The sequence below is a fragment of the Octopus bimaculoides genome, chromosome 2 (assembly GCF_046866305.1).
Source record: "Octopus bimaculoides isolate indiv1 chromosome 2, ASM4686630v1, whole genome shotgun sequence".
NCBI lineage: Eukaryota > Metazoa > Mollusca > Cephalopoda > Octopoda > Octopodidae > Octopus > Octopus bimaculoides.
Window position 1 is genome coordinate 52233994 of NC_142929.1, and position 16003 is coordinate 52249996.

A 16003-nucleotide genomic window follows, 5' to 3' on the forward strand; every position below is an offset into this window, starting at 1 on the left:
GGCAGTGGAGCATCAAAAAACATTCGAGTGAGGTCGTTGCCAGTGCTGCTGGACTGGCTCCTGTGCAGGTAGCACATAAAAAACACCACTTGAGCATGGCCATTGCCAGTACCGCCTGACTGGCCCGCGTGCAGGTGGCACGTAAAAGCACCCATTACACTCTTGGAGTGGTTGGCATTAGGAAGGGCATCCAGCTGTAGAAACTCAGCCAGATCAGATTGGAGCCTGGTGCAGCCATCTGGTTCGCCAGTCCTCAGTCAAATCGTCCAACCCATGCTAGCATGGAAAGCGGACGTTAAACGATGATGATCTTTTAGTATTTAAGCCAGCCATATCCAACCCAAATATACCTGCTTTAATTCAAAATAATGTGAATAAATATGCATTACATTTAACAGTAATCTGAATGCTAAAGGGTTAAACCATTATCTTACAGCCCTGCTGATTTACTATTACTTTATTTGCTAGTTTGTTTCCTGTAGTAGTGTATTTGTAGAATCCTCCTGTCAACACTCCTCAATTAAGCTGGCTCTACAAACAGCACCCTTACTCAAAAAGACTCCACAATTTTTGCTTTCAACTTCACAATGAATGAGGCAATGAAGGAATCTCTACATAAGAAATGGAAACTAAATTTGTCTCAAGTCCTATAAAATCACCATTGAAAAAATAGAGCACATTGGATAATGTAGTCCTGGATGTCTGGAATGCCTTTAATTATAATGAGGTAAAATAACTACATATTAAATCTTCTGAACCCTCTCTATTTCCTCTTTCTTACTATGACATGCACACCTGTACAAATACTCCTCCATTCACTTGAAACCAGTTAGGTAACCAGTCCACCATCAACCCTCCTATTTTCAATCACAAATCCTTTTAGTTACCTCATAATATGCAGGGACACAGTAAACCTATTCTAAAACCAGGACATATGTATTAATAAGGTATTTTTTAAAATAACTAAATTTATTTAAAACTCATGTTTTAGAGAAGAACATATCTATCTGAAACCATAGAAATCTCTTTGATACATACAGGTTTGTCACTTGCAACCTTCCTGCATTATATGGGAATTTCCAGTATTCACAATCCCTTCATGTATTCATATATTTTACCAAAAATTCCTACACTTTAAAAATTCTTTCACATTTATGATATTTTATTCTGTTTCACTTTGTTCCTTGTACTGCCAGCAGCACTTTGAGTTAGACTGCCTTTTGGCCCTTCTAAATCATGTAAAAAAAAAAAGGTTTGGTTTAACAAGGCCCACTTTTTTAATGTATAACCAATCATGTTGTGTATACAAATGAAGTCAAAACCCTATTAGTCATGTGATATACAATAGAACAATGGGTGGGTCCTTGGCAGCAAGACAACATAGATTAGCATTCTCAAAACCTGCGCCAAACAAATCTGATATGAAATTCAATCCCAAGTGGACAAAGGAATGGAACTTTATTCAAAATGTGCTGCTTGCAGCATGAAGATCCTTTGTAAGATATTTTTGAAAAATATATAGATGTTTTCGATCTAGTTTGGATTCTTTGCCATCAAATTTGATTGCAAACAATTCAAATTTGATGGCAAAGAATCCAAACTAGATCGAAAACATCTATAAGACTATGAGCGTCGGGGTAGAAAGGACGTCGTTTGCCACATCTTCTTGAAGATGTAACCAAAGAAATGCTGCTCCAGAAGATTATGCCGACTTTTTCTTGTTACACTAGTTAGGCAGATTAAGTAAAATACAGTAACAGTTAACATTTGTTCATATGAAAGATCTAATGGCAGCTTCAGCTAGATCATTTGAGCCATCAATCAACTGATATATTTCTGAACAGCATCCAGCTGTAGAAACCATGCCAAATCAGACTAGAATCTGGTGCAGCCCCTCAGCTTGCCAGACTTGGTCAAACTGTCCAACCCATGCCAGCATGGACAACGGATGTTACATGACGATGATGATACACACATATATATATAATGATAAACACAAGTTTATATCACTCATTCCTGTTCCAAGCATAACTGGATGCTAACTCAGCAATACCAGTTCTACATATAATTGTATACACAAGATATATCATGTATGTATGTGTGTGTGAATGTGTGTGTGTATATATATATATATATTAGGTTTGGAGGTGACGTACACGTATTATATATTAGAAAAAATAATAAGGTACTCAGCGATCTGGATGGTTGTACATTTACAGATTTTTATTTGTCACTTTTTTATAAATCATATATTAGTGCTTGAATCTACTCTAATAGATTCTTCATACACACATACACAATAAAATCTGCAATTTCCTTTGTATCAAGCTAGTTCCTGTGTACAGTGCATACCTCTAATTTTGAGGTTTAAAAACCTGGTAAAACAAAATTGTGTATTGTACACAAATACAGTAATATACAAACCCACTCAAAAGTAACTAAAGGCTATAAAACACCTATTGCAATTTACGATAATTTTTTCAAGCATTTACAACTATTTTTATTCAAGTTGACACCCTACACTCATAACAGCTCTAACATTACTCATGTTTTGCAATATATCAAATTGCTTTTTGACAAGACAAATTATGACTTGTCTCCTTCAACCGTAAAGTTGAACTTTTATTCTAGCTCAAACCTTCAGAAAGTGAAAACTTATGCTGGATGTCTTTGCAGAGAATGTTCATACATTCTAATGAAATATCTATTGTATTTTCCAGCACAGAAGTCAAATTTTCAGAAAAGAATTTACAGCCCCCAAAAAGGAAGATCGATTTATACACTAAGACAACTTCAGGAAACCAAAATTTCCTTGTGAAATGCAGAAGGATTTGGAAATATAGTAATAATGTTTGAATGTTTACCGTACACACTATACGTCAACTTTTATGCCAGGAGATACAGTATCAAACGTCTAAACTAAAAATAATTGCATAAAAATATAACCTTGTTTACATAGCTTTTTGACTACATATCAACGACAATATTACATTTTGGGTCTCTGAGAGAGGTCAACTAAACAACAGCTTTGATTAATTGCCTGACATGAGTTTTTGTTATGATCAATAATTTTTTTATTAACTTTTATGTTTACAATATTCAGTTTAAGTTGCAAATATCATATCTTACTCCTAGACATTATTTTACTTAGTCGTTGAACTACAGTTACGTTGGTGCACAGCTTTCAAGAGTTTTAGTTGATCGTATCAACCCCATACTCATTTCTTATTATGTAGATGAAAGGCATAAGAAAAGTGATTACCACAGACTTCAGAAGTGATACACAATAGTGAAGATGAGAAGATGGCTAAGCTCAGGTGTGACAGTGTGGAAAAAAGCTTGTTTCCCAACCACATGGTTCTGTCTGGGTTCAGTCACCACGTGACTTCTACTATAGCCTCGGGCCTACTAAAGCCTTCTGAGTGGATCCGGTAGAGGAGAACTGGAAGAAACCCGTCGTGTGTGTGTATATATATATATATATATATATATATATATATATATATATATATATATATATATATATATAAATACAAAATGGGACAAGAATGCAAAACATCTAGACAGTAGGTGATACAAAAAAGGGAAAACAACACATCCAGATAGACGATACAAAGAAAGCAAGGATGGGTCATTGGAAGTTTTCTTTCTTCAGTCGAGTACCAGATTATCATCGCAATTTCGGCTGATTATACTTGAGATTGCTCCAATCTGGCCAGCCCCAAGGAAAATCCAAGCTAAGAGCGTTAGATTCCTTAGAAGAAAGCAGCGAATGTATACAAAAGCAAGAATGGAAAAAAATGGACAATGTTACACAAATACAATAAAAATAATAACAGGACATTATGTATGTATGTATATGTATGTATATATATATATATATAGTTGTGTAGGGAATGATACCAGTGATAGCATCTGGTCTTAAGTAAGTAGCGGTGTGCACGGAGTACCATGAGGGTGAAGTTGGGAACAAAAACGAGCAAAGTTAGACGTGAACTGAGAAGTAGAGGAATGCCACCCACTGAGTACGCCTCCGTTTCCAGATAATTTGTTTGTTCATAGGAACGGAGAGGTTAGTAGTAGAAACGAGGGAAGAAACACATGAAGGAAGTAGTAGAAGCGTGTTAGTAAATGTTAATAAGTGAACTTATGTTTGTATGTGAAAGAAGAGAGAAAGAGAGATGTAAGTGTTGAAGGAGTTGAGATAACAGCTGATTGCTCCTGTCAACAGGGCGAAAATGGGCATCATTTATGCATTAGAAATACTGTTAATCACTTGCTCCAAATTGCAAGCAAATAATGTCCGAACATGTCGTTACAAAAAGATAAATAAATATGTCAAAGCTACTGGATCAAAACAACGATAAGATAAAGAAAATACAACAAAAGAAAGCACAACAGCTGCCAGTTTTAAATATTATGAGGTCATCTCACAATATTAAACGGTTACTATAACAACTGTGTTAAAAGCCGTTTCTCAATATTTTGTGATAAAATACTGGGCAGAATCATGTAGAAGTTACTTTGCTATATATAAACAAATCTTCTAAATTGATCATCTAAAAATTATTAAGCCCTGCTAATACAAACTGCCACCCTCTCTTTCTCAGCATATCCTTTTTAATTCCTGTTATCAGTCTTTCGTTCTTCAAAACTTTCAACTTGATCCATGATTTATTGCAGATCAATGCCACGTTCGTAGTAACACGTTCAGCAAACGTTCTGAAGTAGTTTACTTACAAAGTAAATGAACAAGGTACAAAGTATTTCGCACGCAATTTTATTTTACTCCAAGGTTTTTTATATTTATAAATAAGTAAATGGGATAAAACAATTTAACTGAATCTTAAATCTTTAAGTAATTTATTCGGACGCATCAGCACTTGGTTATGAGAGATTTTCTTTAGGATATTAAGTCGAAGAAGATAATTAAATTCTACATAAACATACATATAAACACACAAGCATATATATATATATATATATATATGGGAGAATTTACGAAAAAAACAACAGACGAGGACAGGTGGTGTAAACAACACACACAAACACATAACTACAGACATCACACACAATTAAAAATACTCATACAAAACTCTACGTGTGGAAGAAAAGGCGAAGAAAAAACGTAACAGTATTACATTCAAATGATATTGAACCTTTTACATAGAACTTGTTCATTGGATTTTCAATAAATGACTAAGGCAAAACGGGAATTTCGAATATAACAAAACTTTTCAAAAGATTTTAACATAAGATTAAGTTACCATTACAATTTCATAATAAACTTTAAATACGAGAGTTTTAAACTAATCATCAAAACTAGACAAAAATTCATTGAATAAATAACATCGGAAATTACATGATTTAAGTTTCAGTAATAATCTATAACTTCAAAATAACAGAGTGGTGGGGGGGGGGGACAAAAACAAAAAGAAAAAAGATACTGAATATTCTAAAATCATATTTAAAATCTTCTCCAGACAATCTAGAAATGATTTATATTTATATTATCATTTTTTTTCCCTTTCATATAAAGTTATATTTAGCTAGTTGTTTTCTTTTACTTCAAAGTGCGTGTGTATATTACTATGTTGATATACGAACTACAGTAACGTTTAGGTATAAACTGAATAAAAACAAAACAGTTTAAAGAAAAAATGTTAATTATATAACCGCATGTATATAAGCCAGTGTGATTGAAGACTTTGAAGTTAGATTGAGAGGTTTACATCAATTGTAGATATATTTGAATAATTGTTTGAAAACTTTTGTGAACTCGCTCTCTTATATATATATATATATATATATATATATATATATATATATATATATATAATATTAGTGTAACAAATTGTATATTTAAGAGTTTTAAATATGAAAAATTAAGTACGTTTCTATGTTATGACAAAACTATTGTTTTCTAACCGTCACATTCTCAGATAAAATGTCACACTAGGAAACCTGATAGTCTCATTTTAAAGTTCACAAGGGAAAGACAGTTTAGAAATTTAGAGAGAACGTTTGCGAGGAAAGTTATTATCTATCTACCTGAGCTCCATCTCGTGAGAGAAGAGGAACTGCGGCGACTTCTTCGTAATGTTCCCAGCTTCGAGGACATGTAACGCTGGAAAGACATGTTGACATCGGTTCGAGTTTTATTTAATTGATATAAAAATAGTTTTTCTCACAACCTGGTGGCAGATTTAAACTCAGGCTGTTCAGCACTCAGACCGCGCCCAATATTAGTCAAATGAGGTAGTTCACAAAGTTTGTCATACAAAAAACGAGGATGTTACATATATATTCTTTTATGTTTTTTCGTGTTGAAACAAGCCATTAGATTGCTGGGGCACAATTTTGAAGGGTTTAGTCAATCAAATCGCTCCCATTACTTATTTCTTTGAAGTCTGATACTTATCTATCGGTGTGTTTTGCCAAATGGCTAAGTTACGGGGACATGAAGCAATACTGGTCGTCAAACGGTGGGGTGGGGTGGGCAAACTCAAAGGGGCGCGCACATGTGTGTGGGTGGGCGTACAGTATTTGCTTTCCAAATTAACACACGAAGCACTGGTCGCTTCGGGACAATAGTAGAAGACACTCGCTCGACATGCTACGTAGTAGTACTGAACCCGAAACCACAAAATTGCTACATGAATTTCTTAATCACACAGCGGTGGGGAGGGGGAGAATACGCGGTAGCTATATAAACAGGGCAAGTTTAACTATTTCTCTCTAGATTAAAAAAAAAACACGAACAGCTTTAATCGATTTTCGAACAATATTGAGTTCTCATTAGAAGTGCTTACATTACTTAAGCTATCCTAGAGAAACAAGTAGCCAATGTTAATATATTCCAGATGTATAAATATATATATAATTTTTAAAATTGCATTATTTCACACACAAATAGAAGCGCTTGGCATACTGTGAATACCTTAAACGTGAACCCTTTTCATGTTTAATTAGCAAGTTTTAATCTAGAGCTTTTTGCTTGAAATTATATTTGCATATATTTTTATTGCAATGCAGATGTAGGTCTAAAGTTGAATTTTTCCAGTTTTCTATGTGTGAAGCTTTTGAGACCGCTTCACTTTTGTAACTTAAGAACTTACGTTTTACCTTACATAGTTTCTTGTATTCCAAACTCATAAAACAAGTGTGTTTTACGCAACGAGAGCTCTGGGGTGGACAACTTGTTCATATTTTACTGATTGGTGCTTTGATAAATAGACGTTTATTTAGCTTGTAGTGAAACCTCTCTCTCGAGCATTCAATCATAAATGATAACGAAGCTGCTAACCTCTAGCTTTCGGCTGCCTTGGACTTTTCTGTCCACCATCCTGATTGGTTCTTATTTGCGCGGCAATTGTCCCCATGTTCTGCTTGCTAAGGGGGCATTACGTCCAATCGTGGCCTTAGGATAAGTCACGTGAGATAGAGTTATTACTGGGTTTCCGGTGAGCCCTATTTCGCCTATAAATAAGCCCGATCCAATGACGGTAGTCGTCTTCGATTCCAGATCTCTTACAGGTCTGGTCGCTGACCACACATACAGAACACAGCTACAACTACAGCCAGTTCCAGCGCCGACGGCTTCACGACCTATGTACTGTCTACCACAATATCGTGCGCCAGCAACCTCACCACCAGGTACACACCAATATCAACACACTCGGTTTTATATCGACACTCTTTGAGTGGATTGTTTCCACCACAAGCAACAGTCAGAACTAACCAGCGAGAATATTCCGTATCAGGTAAACGGTCACAGCATTCGACGCTCAACACACATATTAACTAACTGCGTATGAACAATCTATCTCCTTGTGTAACTCTAATACGAACTGATATTTCTCTATCTCAGTGTTTGAGACTTGTAGCCTATGTTACAGACACTCTTTCTATGTTCTGTGTTTCCTCTCATTCACAAGCACACTTGTGCTCTCACATATTGTACACACACTATTGCTTATACGACTGTCCGTTACTTCACATTGTTGTATACATTCTCTTGTACACGAAGGCCTGACATATCTACTGTGTTATTTATATATATCGCATTCACAGACACAACAGTTTCACTATGTTAATAAACTTACTCTCATTATATATCTAACGGTTGTGTTTGTCCTAAGTTCTTTTACTGGCACTGTGGCTCGTATCTCTCACGAGGAGCCTTCTATCTTATATATCTTAGTTTTGTGTTCGACTGTGCGACATGGTAAAAAGGAGCCTTTTCCGTCTACGTCGCCATCTCCTTTGGTTCGCATGGTCGAATTATTACAAGCTCAACACATGAGCATGCAACATAAAACTGACTGAAAGAAACCTAGACTTGTTCAACTTAAGCAACCCCAACAGATCCCTAAGACTTGCTGATGGACATAGAAAAAAACAATGTCACTAGAAACTGAAGTTGTAAATTGGATGGTTGGCAGCATTGTTAACATCAACTACAGAATGAACTTATTCCATCTGGATTGAGCTGGTATTATTTGCTTGAACACAGTCATCTTTAGTAGCAAGAATGGTACATTCAAAAAGCAAGGCACAGTTTCTATAACTCTATTAGAGGCTGGGAAAAACTCTTAGCATTTTGTGAAATATGTTGATGACTGTTCTACAATTTTTTTTGTATTGTGTCATCTCCGGTCGTGTCAGTGGATAGCTAACCATATTTCCCATGTGAAAGAAAACTTGCAAATTGAGCTGCCAAGACATCTCTGTTATGTGCATCTTTTGTGTTGGTTGTAAGATGAAGTTTTTTTTTTTTCCTGTCATTTCCAAAAACAGGTTGCTTTGAGGCATGCTTTCAAAACATCAACTAGCATACCTTTTTGGATGACTGGCAGTTTGTTTGAAATCATCAGAGCAGGACTGCAACTCCACCTATGATATTGGTGTTACTTCTGAGAACTTCTAACATGATCAAAAGCTTCAAATGGAAGTTTGTGGGATATTGTGCACTCATCTCATACTTTTAGCTTGGCCTGCTCCAGAATCTTTGCCAATGCTACACACAGGACAGACATTATGTATAAGGTTGAGTGGTTGTTTAAAAGCAGAATAAACAGTCCCATCTGTGAGCCAAACTACAGCATTTCCAGATGAAATCACTGCAATATCAATCTACTCAAGTGAACAAACTTTTTACCAAAATTAGGTTGGTCAAAAAAGTTTTGCTTGTGCCATTAAAAGCATCAAAGAAAGTTTTTCCTTTTGAGTCAGATGTCACCACTAGTTTGATCTGGGTATAAGCACTCTTTTATCCAGAACCAGCAGTGATTAATTTTGATGGCCATACTCTTCAGGTTGTTGGATGTCATAGCTGGTTGCCTGAAGAATCTCTCATCTGAAAACTGGAGCTGCCAGTCCTTACTGTTCAAGATATTTGCCAGCCAAGGACTGTACAGTGTTTCCAATGAGGCACAGCACTTGTTTTTTTTTTTTACTATTGTAACGCTTGATGCAGTTAGTCTTCTGTCATGTTATCCTGGTGATAATGACAAAGTTCCAGAGGGTTGGATGGTAAACAGGCACAGAAAATAAATAGCACAAAGACTCCCCATCTTTAAGAGAATACAAGACTGCAAGCATCTTTCAAGATACTTTTTCAGTTTGCAATATCTTCCAAGAGGAATCTTCTCTGGCAAGCTTCATGGTGTCTTGTACAGACATATCAAGTAGCTGTTTGGAGATCCTTGAATGAAGTCAGACTATGAACATTGTGCACAAGCTGTTTGAGATTAAATATACTAAAATTACTCCTTTTAAAAAAAATCATATCTTTGAAAAGTTGGTACATGGTTGCAAATACCATAGAAAATAATTTATTCTTTCATTGTTTCACATTTAAATTTGATTACACTTTTAAAATATTCTGGTATTCTGCTCTATGAAGTGAGCTGTTAATTTTATATATTTTATATATATTCAACCACTGTTAAAATTAAATCCAATTTAAAGAGCAAATAAACCTGAATATTTTAGAATAATAAACAAATTTCAGTGTGAAATAATTATTTAAATTGTTATTCTATCTTTGGTGGTATTTGAAATCATGCACTAACATTTCGATGTGACTTTTAAATGTGGAAATTTTATAATGACAGCACTGGAAATGCATTATAATATAAACACAAACATATAAATACACACACACACACATATAAATACAAACAAACAAACATCAGTTACTGTTCATGATCAATGCTAGAATGAGTTGAACATACATGTATGAAACATTTCATAATATGCTATAGTAAATATCTTTGTTTTATTAGACACTAAAAAAAGGACAATAATACTACAGAATTTCGAGGAAATCAACGTTTGGCATTTTTATAAGATAAACTATTAATATAATGACAGGAAGAACAACTGCAAGAATAGAATTTTGAAATATATATATTGCATCCAAAATAAAAACAATAACTATAAAAGATAATGACATACAACAATTGATTAAAAAAAGTATCATGTCTAATTACAGAGTAGCAATGTCTGTAGTCTTTCCTGCTTGTTTGTTTGTGGATATTACAGACAGCAATTAGTAATTATTCTATATATTTCCGGTACCTCTTGAAATTAATAAACGGAGAAGTTGCCAAATTGTTAAATTATATGAGAAATTAGTTAAAGCCAATATCAGTGCCCAAATAGTTAGAATCAATAACACTCCTTACATACACACACAACACAGACACAAAGTAAATTGTTTCATGAATCTCAGTACCTAATACATCTAATGCTCAGTACCAAGTTTCTGTAACATTAAATGAATGAGGAACAAACTTTAGAAGAAAATAGTTTGTTTATTAACTGACACTCGACTCATACAGCATTACGATTGGATACTGAAAGAGATTCTCAACCATTCAAATGTGAATATGATTTTATTGAAATTTTATGAAGATCTTCAGTAAAGTTAATCACAAACTACATGATCTTAGCACAGCTGGTAAATTAGGGAAGTGGTCGCATGATTTTTGTAACAGTAGAAGTCAGACAGTTGCAGCTAATGAGTTTCCACACAGGAAACTTATTCTGAGTGTAGTCACTCAGAGAACTGTCTTGGTGCCATTACTGCTTGTAGTGGTTCTTTTAGACATACTTTCATTTAAACAGATAGCCATTCTCACTATCTGTTGCAAATAGCTTTCAGTTCTAGTAACTATTCTTAATATTTCAGTCAATGAAGATGGCAAGCTGGCAGAATTGTTAGGATGCTGAGAAAAATGCTTAGTGGCATTTCACCCATCTTTATGTTCGGAGTTCAAATTCTGCTGAGGTTGACTTTGCCTTTCATCCTTTTGGAGTTGAGCACTGGGGTCAATGTAACTGACTTAGATCCTTCCCCAAAATTGTTGGCCTCATGCCAAAATTTGAAATCAATATTTCAGTCAATAACTGCAAAATAAAGTTATCTTCCTCAGAGAAACAAGAGTTCTACTGTTGATTTGAACACCCAAAATACATAGAGATAACACCATAGCATACATATTTGGTCACAAAATAAGTTGTCTATAAAAGATTTCAAATATCAGCCACAAACTTGCTTGCTCATAACAACTCATCAAAGGTGATGACAGTGTTGATCCAAGTCATTCATCCTCCTCTACCTCCAGCATATTGTTTCTCATGAGAGCAGACGTGGCTGACAAGAGCAATACGAGAGATGCAGATCCTATGGCACTGAGGACACTGAAACAACAGCTGCAGAGGGTTAATGACAGTGTCTCCTCCTCTCTTGTTGAAGTCTCTTGCATTGGGTTTCAAAGCACTCTACTCTAGCATCACATACGGACTTCCATGCCTTCTAATTAACAGCCAGGAGCTCCAGCTAAGTGGTGGTGGTAGGGATATTGTATAAAATGAGAGATCACTTGAGATGATCATGGAAACAAAGTTTTGGACATCCATGAAGCCTACTTCCAGTCTTGATCTCCTTGAAGAGGACCATCTTTGGGAGCCAGTTATCCACTATCCAAATCATGTGGCCAACCTAGCCATAAGGCCTCAAATGTAGGAGAAAAATGAGAAAGCCATTCTGATACGGTCATCACACTGATTTATCTTTTACTAGTTTTTCTCATCAAACTGTAACCATGCTGGATCACTGTTTTAAAGCGATTAATCAAACAAATTGATTTTGGTACTTATCTTTTTAACTTTTGTACTTATTCTAAGTTATGGGAACATAAACAAACCAACACCAATAGTCAAGCAATGGGACAAACACAAACACATACACATATGTATATACACACACACTGCAACCATGATGGATCACTGTCTTGAAAGATTAATCAAACAAATTGACTCTGGTACTCATTTTTTAAGTTTTGTACTTATTCTAAGTTATGGGGACATAACCAACCCAACACCAATTGTCAAGCAATGGCAGAGGGACAAGCACAAACATATACACACACATATGTATACACACACACACACACACACACACACTGAGCTTCCTCATAGTATCTAGTTTTGTCAACTAAATTCACTCACTTGGCATTGGTTGACCTGGGACTATAGTACATGACACTTGCCTAAGGTGCTGCACAGTGGGACTGATCCTGAAACCTCATGGTTAAAGTAAATTGAAATTAAATGTCAAAAGGATCTTTGTATAAAAACATAATAAGCAGCCTTTTTAACCTGATTACCAAAATTTCAAAGAGCCCATGAAGGAGAACCACTATATTGTCACTCACTCTGCTAAAAATAACAGCCAGACTTGTCAATACACAAATCAGAAAAAAAGACTGATAGTTATTTTATTGTTTATTGTAACTACACCATATATATGAACCTCTATTAATACTAAATAGTATTTTCAAAAGCTAAATCACAAAACCTTAATAATTCTTATAACATCCAAGTAAGTCTATATATGCCATCATCATCATCATTTTGACCTACACTTTTCCATGCTTGCATGGGTCACATGAAATTTTATTGAGGCAGATTTTCTATGGCTGGATGCCCTTCCTGTTACCAAGTAAGGTAATGTTTCCCATGACCAGATATGTTTTCACAGAATAATGGAAATAAAAGATACCACTACTATTATGGTGACACTCATTTACAACTATCACATGATGTCAAAGAAAAGAGACAGTAAGATACACACACACACACACATACTTTTTATTAAAGCTGAAAAATATCTTCACAACCTGTTACTCAATTTCATGATATCATTCATCAGACAGTTGTGATGATATACGATCACAACTATCTGAAAAACAGTAATGTGAAACTTTAAGTAACAGTTTGTGAAGATTTTTTCAGCTTTAATAAAAGGCATATTACGATCAATCGCTCGATCGATCGATGGATTTGTTGGGCTTCTTTCAGTGTCTATCTACCAAAATCTACTTACAAAGATTTAGTCAGCCTGGGACTACTGCAGAAGACACCTACTCAAGGTGAATTTAAAATTAATTGAATTTAATTCCCACACTTTTCAGCAAACTACGTTTGACATATGATATAAACCCCTTATTATAATTGTGGATAATATTAACTGGTTATGAAAACTAGTAGGTCCCAAAGTCTTTTTGTTGGTTATTTGTTATTTATTAAAAGGCTTGATCAAAAAGTGGAAACAGTCTTTAATATGGAAGGTGGATGTCTATTGGGACATCATCATTTAGGATCCACTTTTCCATGCTTGTAAGGGTCTGATGGAGGTTTGTTGAAATAGATTTTGTATGGCCAGATGCCCTTCCTGTCATCAACACTCACCTGTTTCCAAGCAAAATTATATTTCTCTATAAGCAGATTGGTTTTTCACACTATCTTAGAAATAAATAAGATTAAAAAAAAAAAACAGACTCATTAGTTGGTGTAATTCACAATACACTCTGTCTCAAAATATGTCAGGATGGTCACAGTTGGAATACCTTTGACATTAAGTGTGTTCTATTGAGTTCACCGGAGGCTAAATAAACAATAATAACCACAATGAACCAAAATATGATTCTAAAACTACAAAAAACATCAGAAGATGAGTATATCATGTTCTGGTAAACAAATTTTCTTCTGTTTTGGAATGGTCGTTTATTTTTTCTTGCCAAATAAACACATGCACTATATATTCGTTCTTCACTCTGAACAGGAGGAGATACATTAGATGGAAGAGTCACTGAAGAGGTCACAGGTGCGTGACAACGGACATAAGATAAAATAAGAACAATAATAAATGAGTGAAGAACAAATATATAATGTGTGTGTTTATTTGGCAAGAAATATTAAAAAAATGACCATCCTGAAACATAACAATATTTGTTTCAAGACATGATTTCACATCAGCAATCTTGCAAAGCAAATTCATAAGCATAAATTTTTTTCTTCCTTCAATTAAAAATACATTAGAATATTTAATACCTTCTGCGGTTTTTGTTGGAGACTTCATTTGCAAGAATTCCTCCTTGTCACTGGAACATACACTAGCCATAACGACCCTGCAGTTGTGTTTATCAAGGTAGCACTTTACCTGGTGGAAAAAAAAAAAAATACTTATAAATAATTGAATATTAAACAAGACAAGTAAAGAAAGATAATTTTATTGGAAAAGATTATCAGATCACTGCAAATTCAGATTAACTCTTTTCCAACACACAAGTTGAAATTTTCAGACCAAAATTTACAATCAAAAAAGGTAGGTTAACTAGGTAGGTTAACTATAAACCAAGACAACTTTGGAGCACCAAAAATTCTATGTGAACTGCAACAAGATTTAAAAAGATAGTGATGATGTTTGAATGCCAGAAAATATGGTAATAGTTTAAGTACAGACATGGCTGTGTGGTTAACAAATTCACGTTGCTGCCATATAAATTCCACTACATCTTGGACAAGTGTTGTCTAATGTAACTAATAGCATGGGAATGAATATCAGTAGACAGAAATTCTGAGGATGATGACCTTCCTCTGTGTGTGTGCGTGTGCGTGCATATGCATGTGTGTCTGTGTGTGCTAGTATAAAATTGGTGTCTCAAATTATATTCCTTTACACTAAAAGATAACACAGCCATACAATAAATTAAGCACCTGACTATATACTGGATTAGATATCATTGGCTAAAAACCCTGTGAAGGCAGTCCCCTGCCATGGCTGAAACCAGTAAAAGAATATTTCAAGAATATTTTCTCTTATTTACTAATAAAATTATCACTGAATTTATCAACAACCAAGTCTCTCCCTCTAACAACTTTAACATCTTACTAAATACAGCCCCCCCACTCTTGAAACACACAATTTTGGTTCCATCCAATAGTGTGGAAAACAGGTCTTTTAAAGAAGCAAATATGATGAACTATAACTTTATTATGACTGCTTGGTGAAGAAGTTCACTTCACAACCATATGGTTTCAGTTCAATCCCACTGCAAAATACTTTGAGAATATGTCTCTTCTACCATAATTCCAGATTGACCAATGCCTTGAGAATACAATTTGGTAGCTGGAAACTGTGGAGCCCATCATATCATCATCATTTAACATCCATTTTCTATGCTGGCATGGGTAGGACAGTTTAACCAGAGCTGGCAAGCAGGAGAGCTGCACCAGGTTCCAGTCTGATTTTGCTTGTTTCTATGGCTGGATGCTCTCCCTAATGCCAATCACTTTACAGAGTGTACTGGGTGCTTTTTACATGGCAGTGTATGTATATGATGTGAATGTTGATGAAGAAAATGACCAAACAAAATTGGTATGTTGAGCAAAGAATACTTTGGTATATTAAGTTTGAGTTATGCCCTTTCAAATGAAGATAGACTTATTTTACCAATCTTATATGGGATAAAATGGTTAATTACAACAAATATTGAGTTCTTTATAATCAATTAAAAACTCTGAAAGCAGCAATGCATCAGTGTGATTATAATTGAAAGTTTGAAACCAGTATGTGAAAAAAATATCTAATATAACATTGATTTATGTACAACATAACAACACATCATTGAACACAAAACAAGCAAAATAT

At 34.8% G+C, this 16003-nt stretch overlaps 1 protein-coding gene across 15 annotated transcripts in view; it reads right to left on the minus strand.

The window, feature by feature from the left end:
• LOC106867406 (tripartite motif-containing protein 2) overlaps positions 1 to 16003 on the minus strand; it is a 147303-nt gene that overhangs the window by 17017 nt on the left and 114283 nt on the right. For 13 of the 15 annotated variants that reach the window (XM_014912271.3, XM_089345440.1, XM_014912270.3 and 10 more), the window contains exon 2: positions 14404 to 14512. In XM_014912271.3, the coding sequence (XP_014767757.1) occupies positions 14404 to 14473 (70 nt within the window). In that variant the 5' untranslated portion in view covers positions 14474 to 14512. Of the gene's footprint in view, positions 1 to 6051; positions 6639 to 14403; positions 14513 to 16003 lie in introns of those variants that run through there. The other 2 variants (XM_014912267.3, XM_089345516.1) reach the window with 1 other exon arrangement.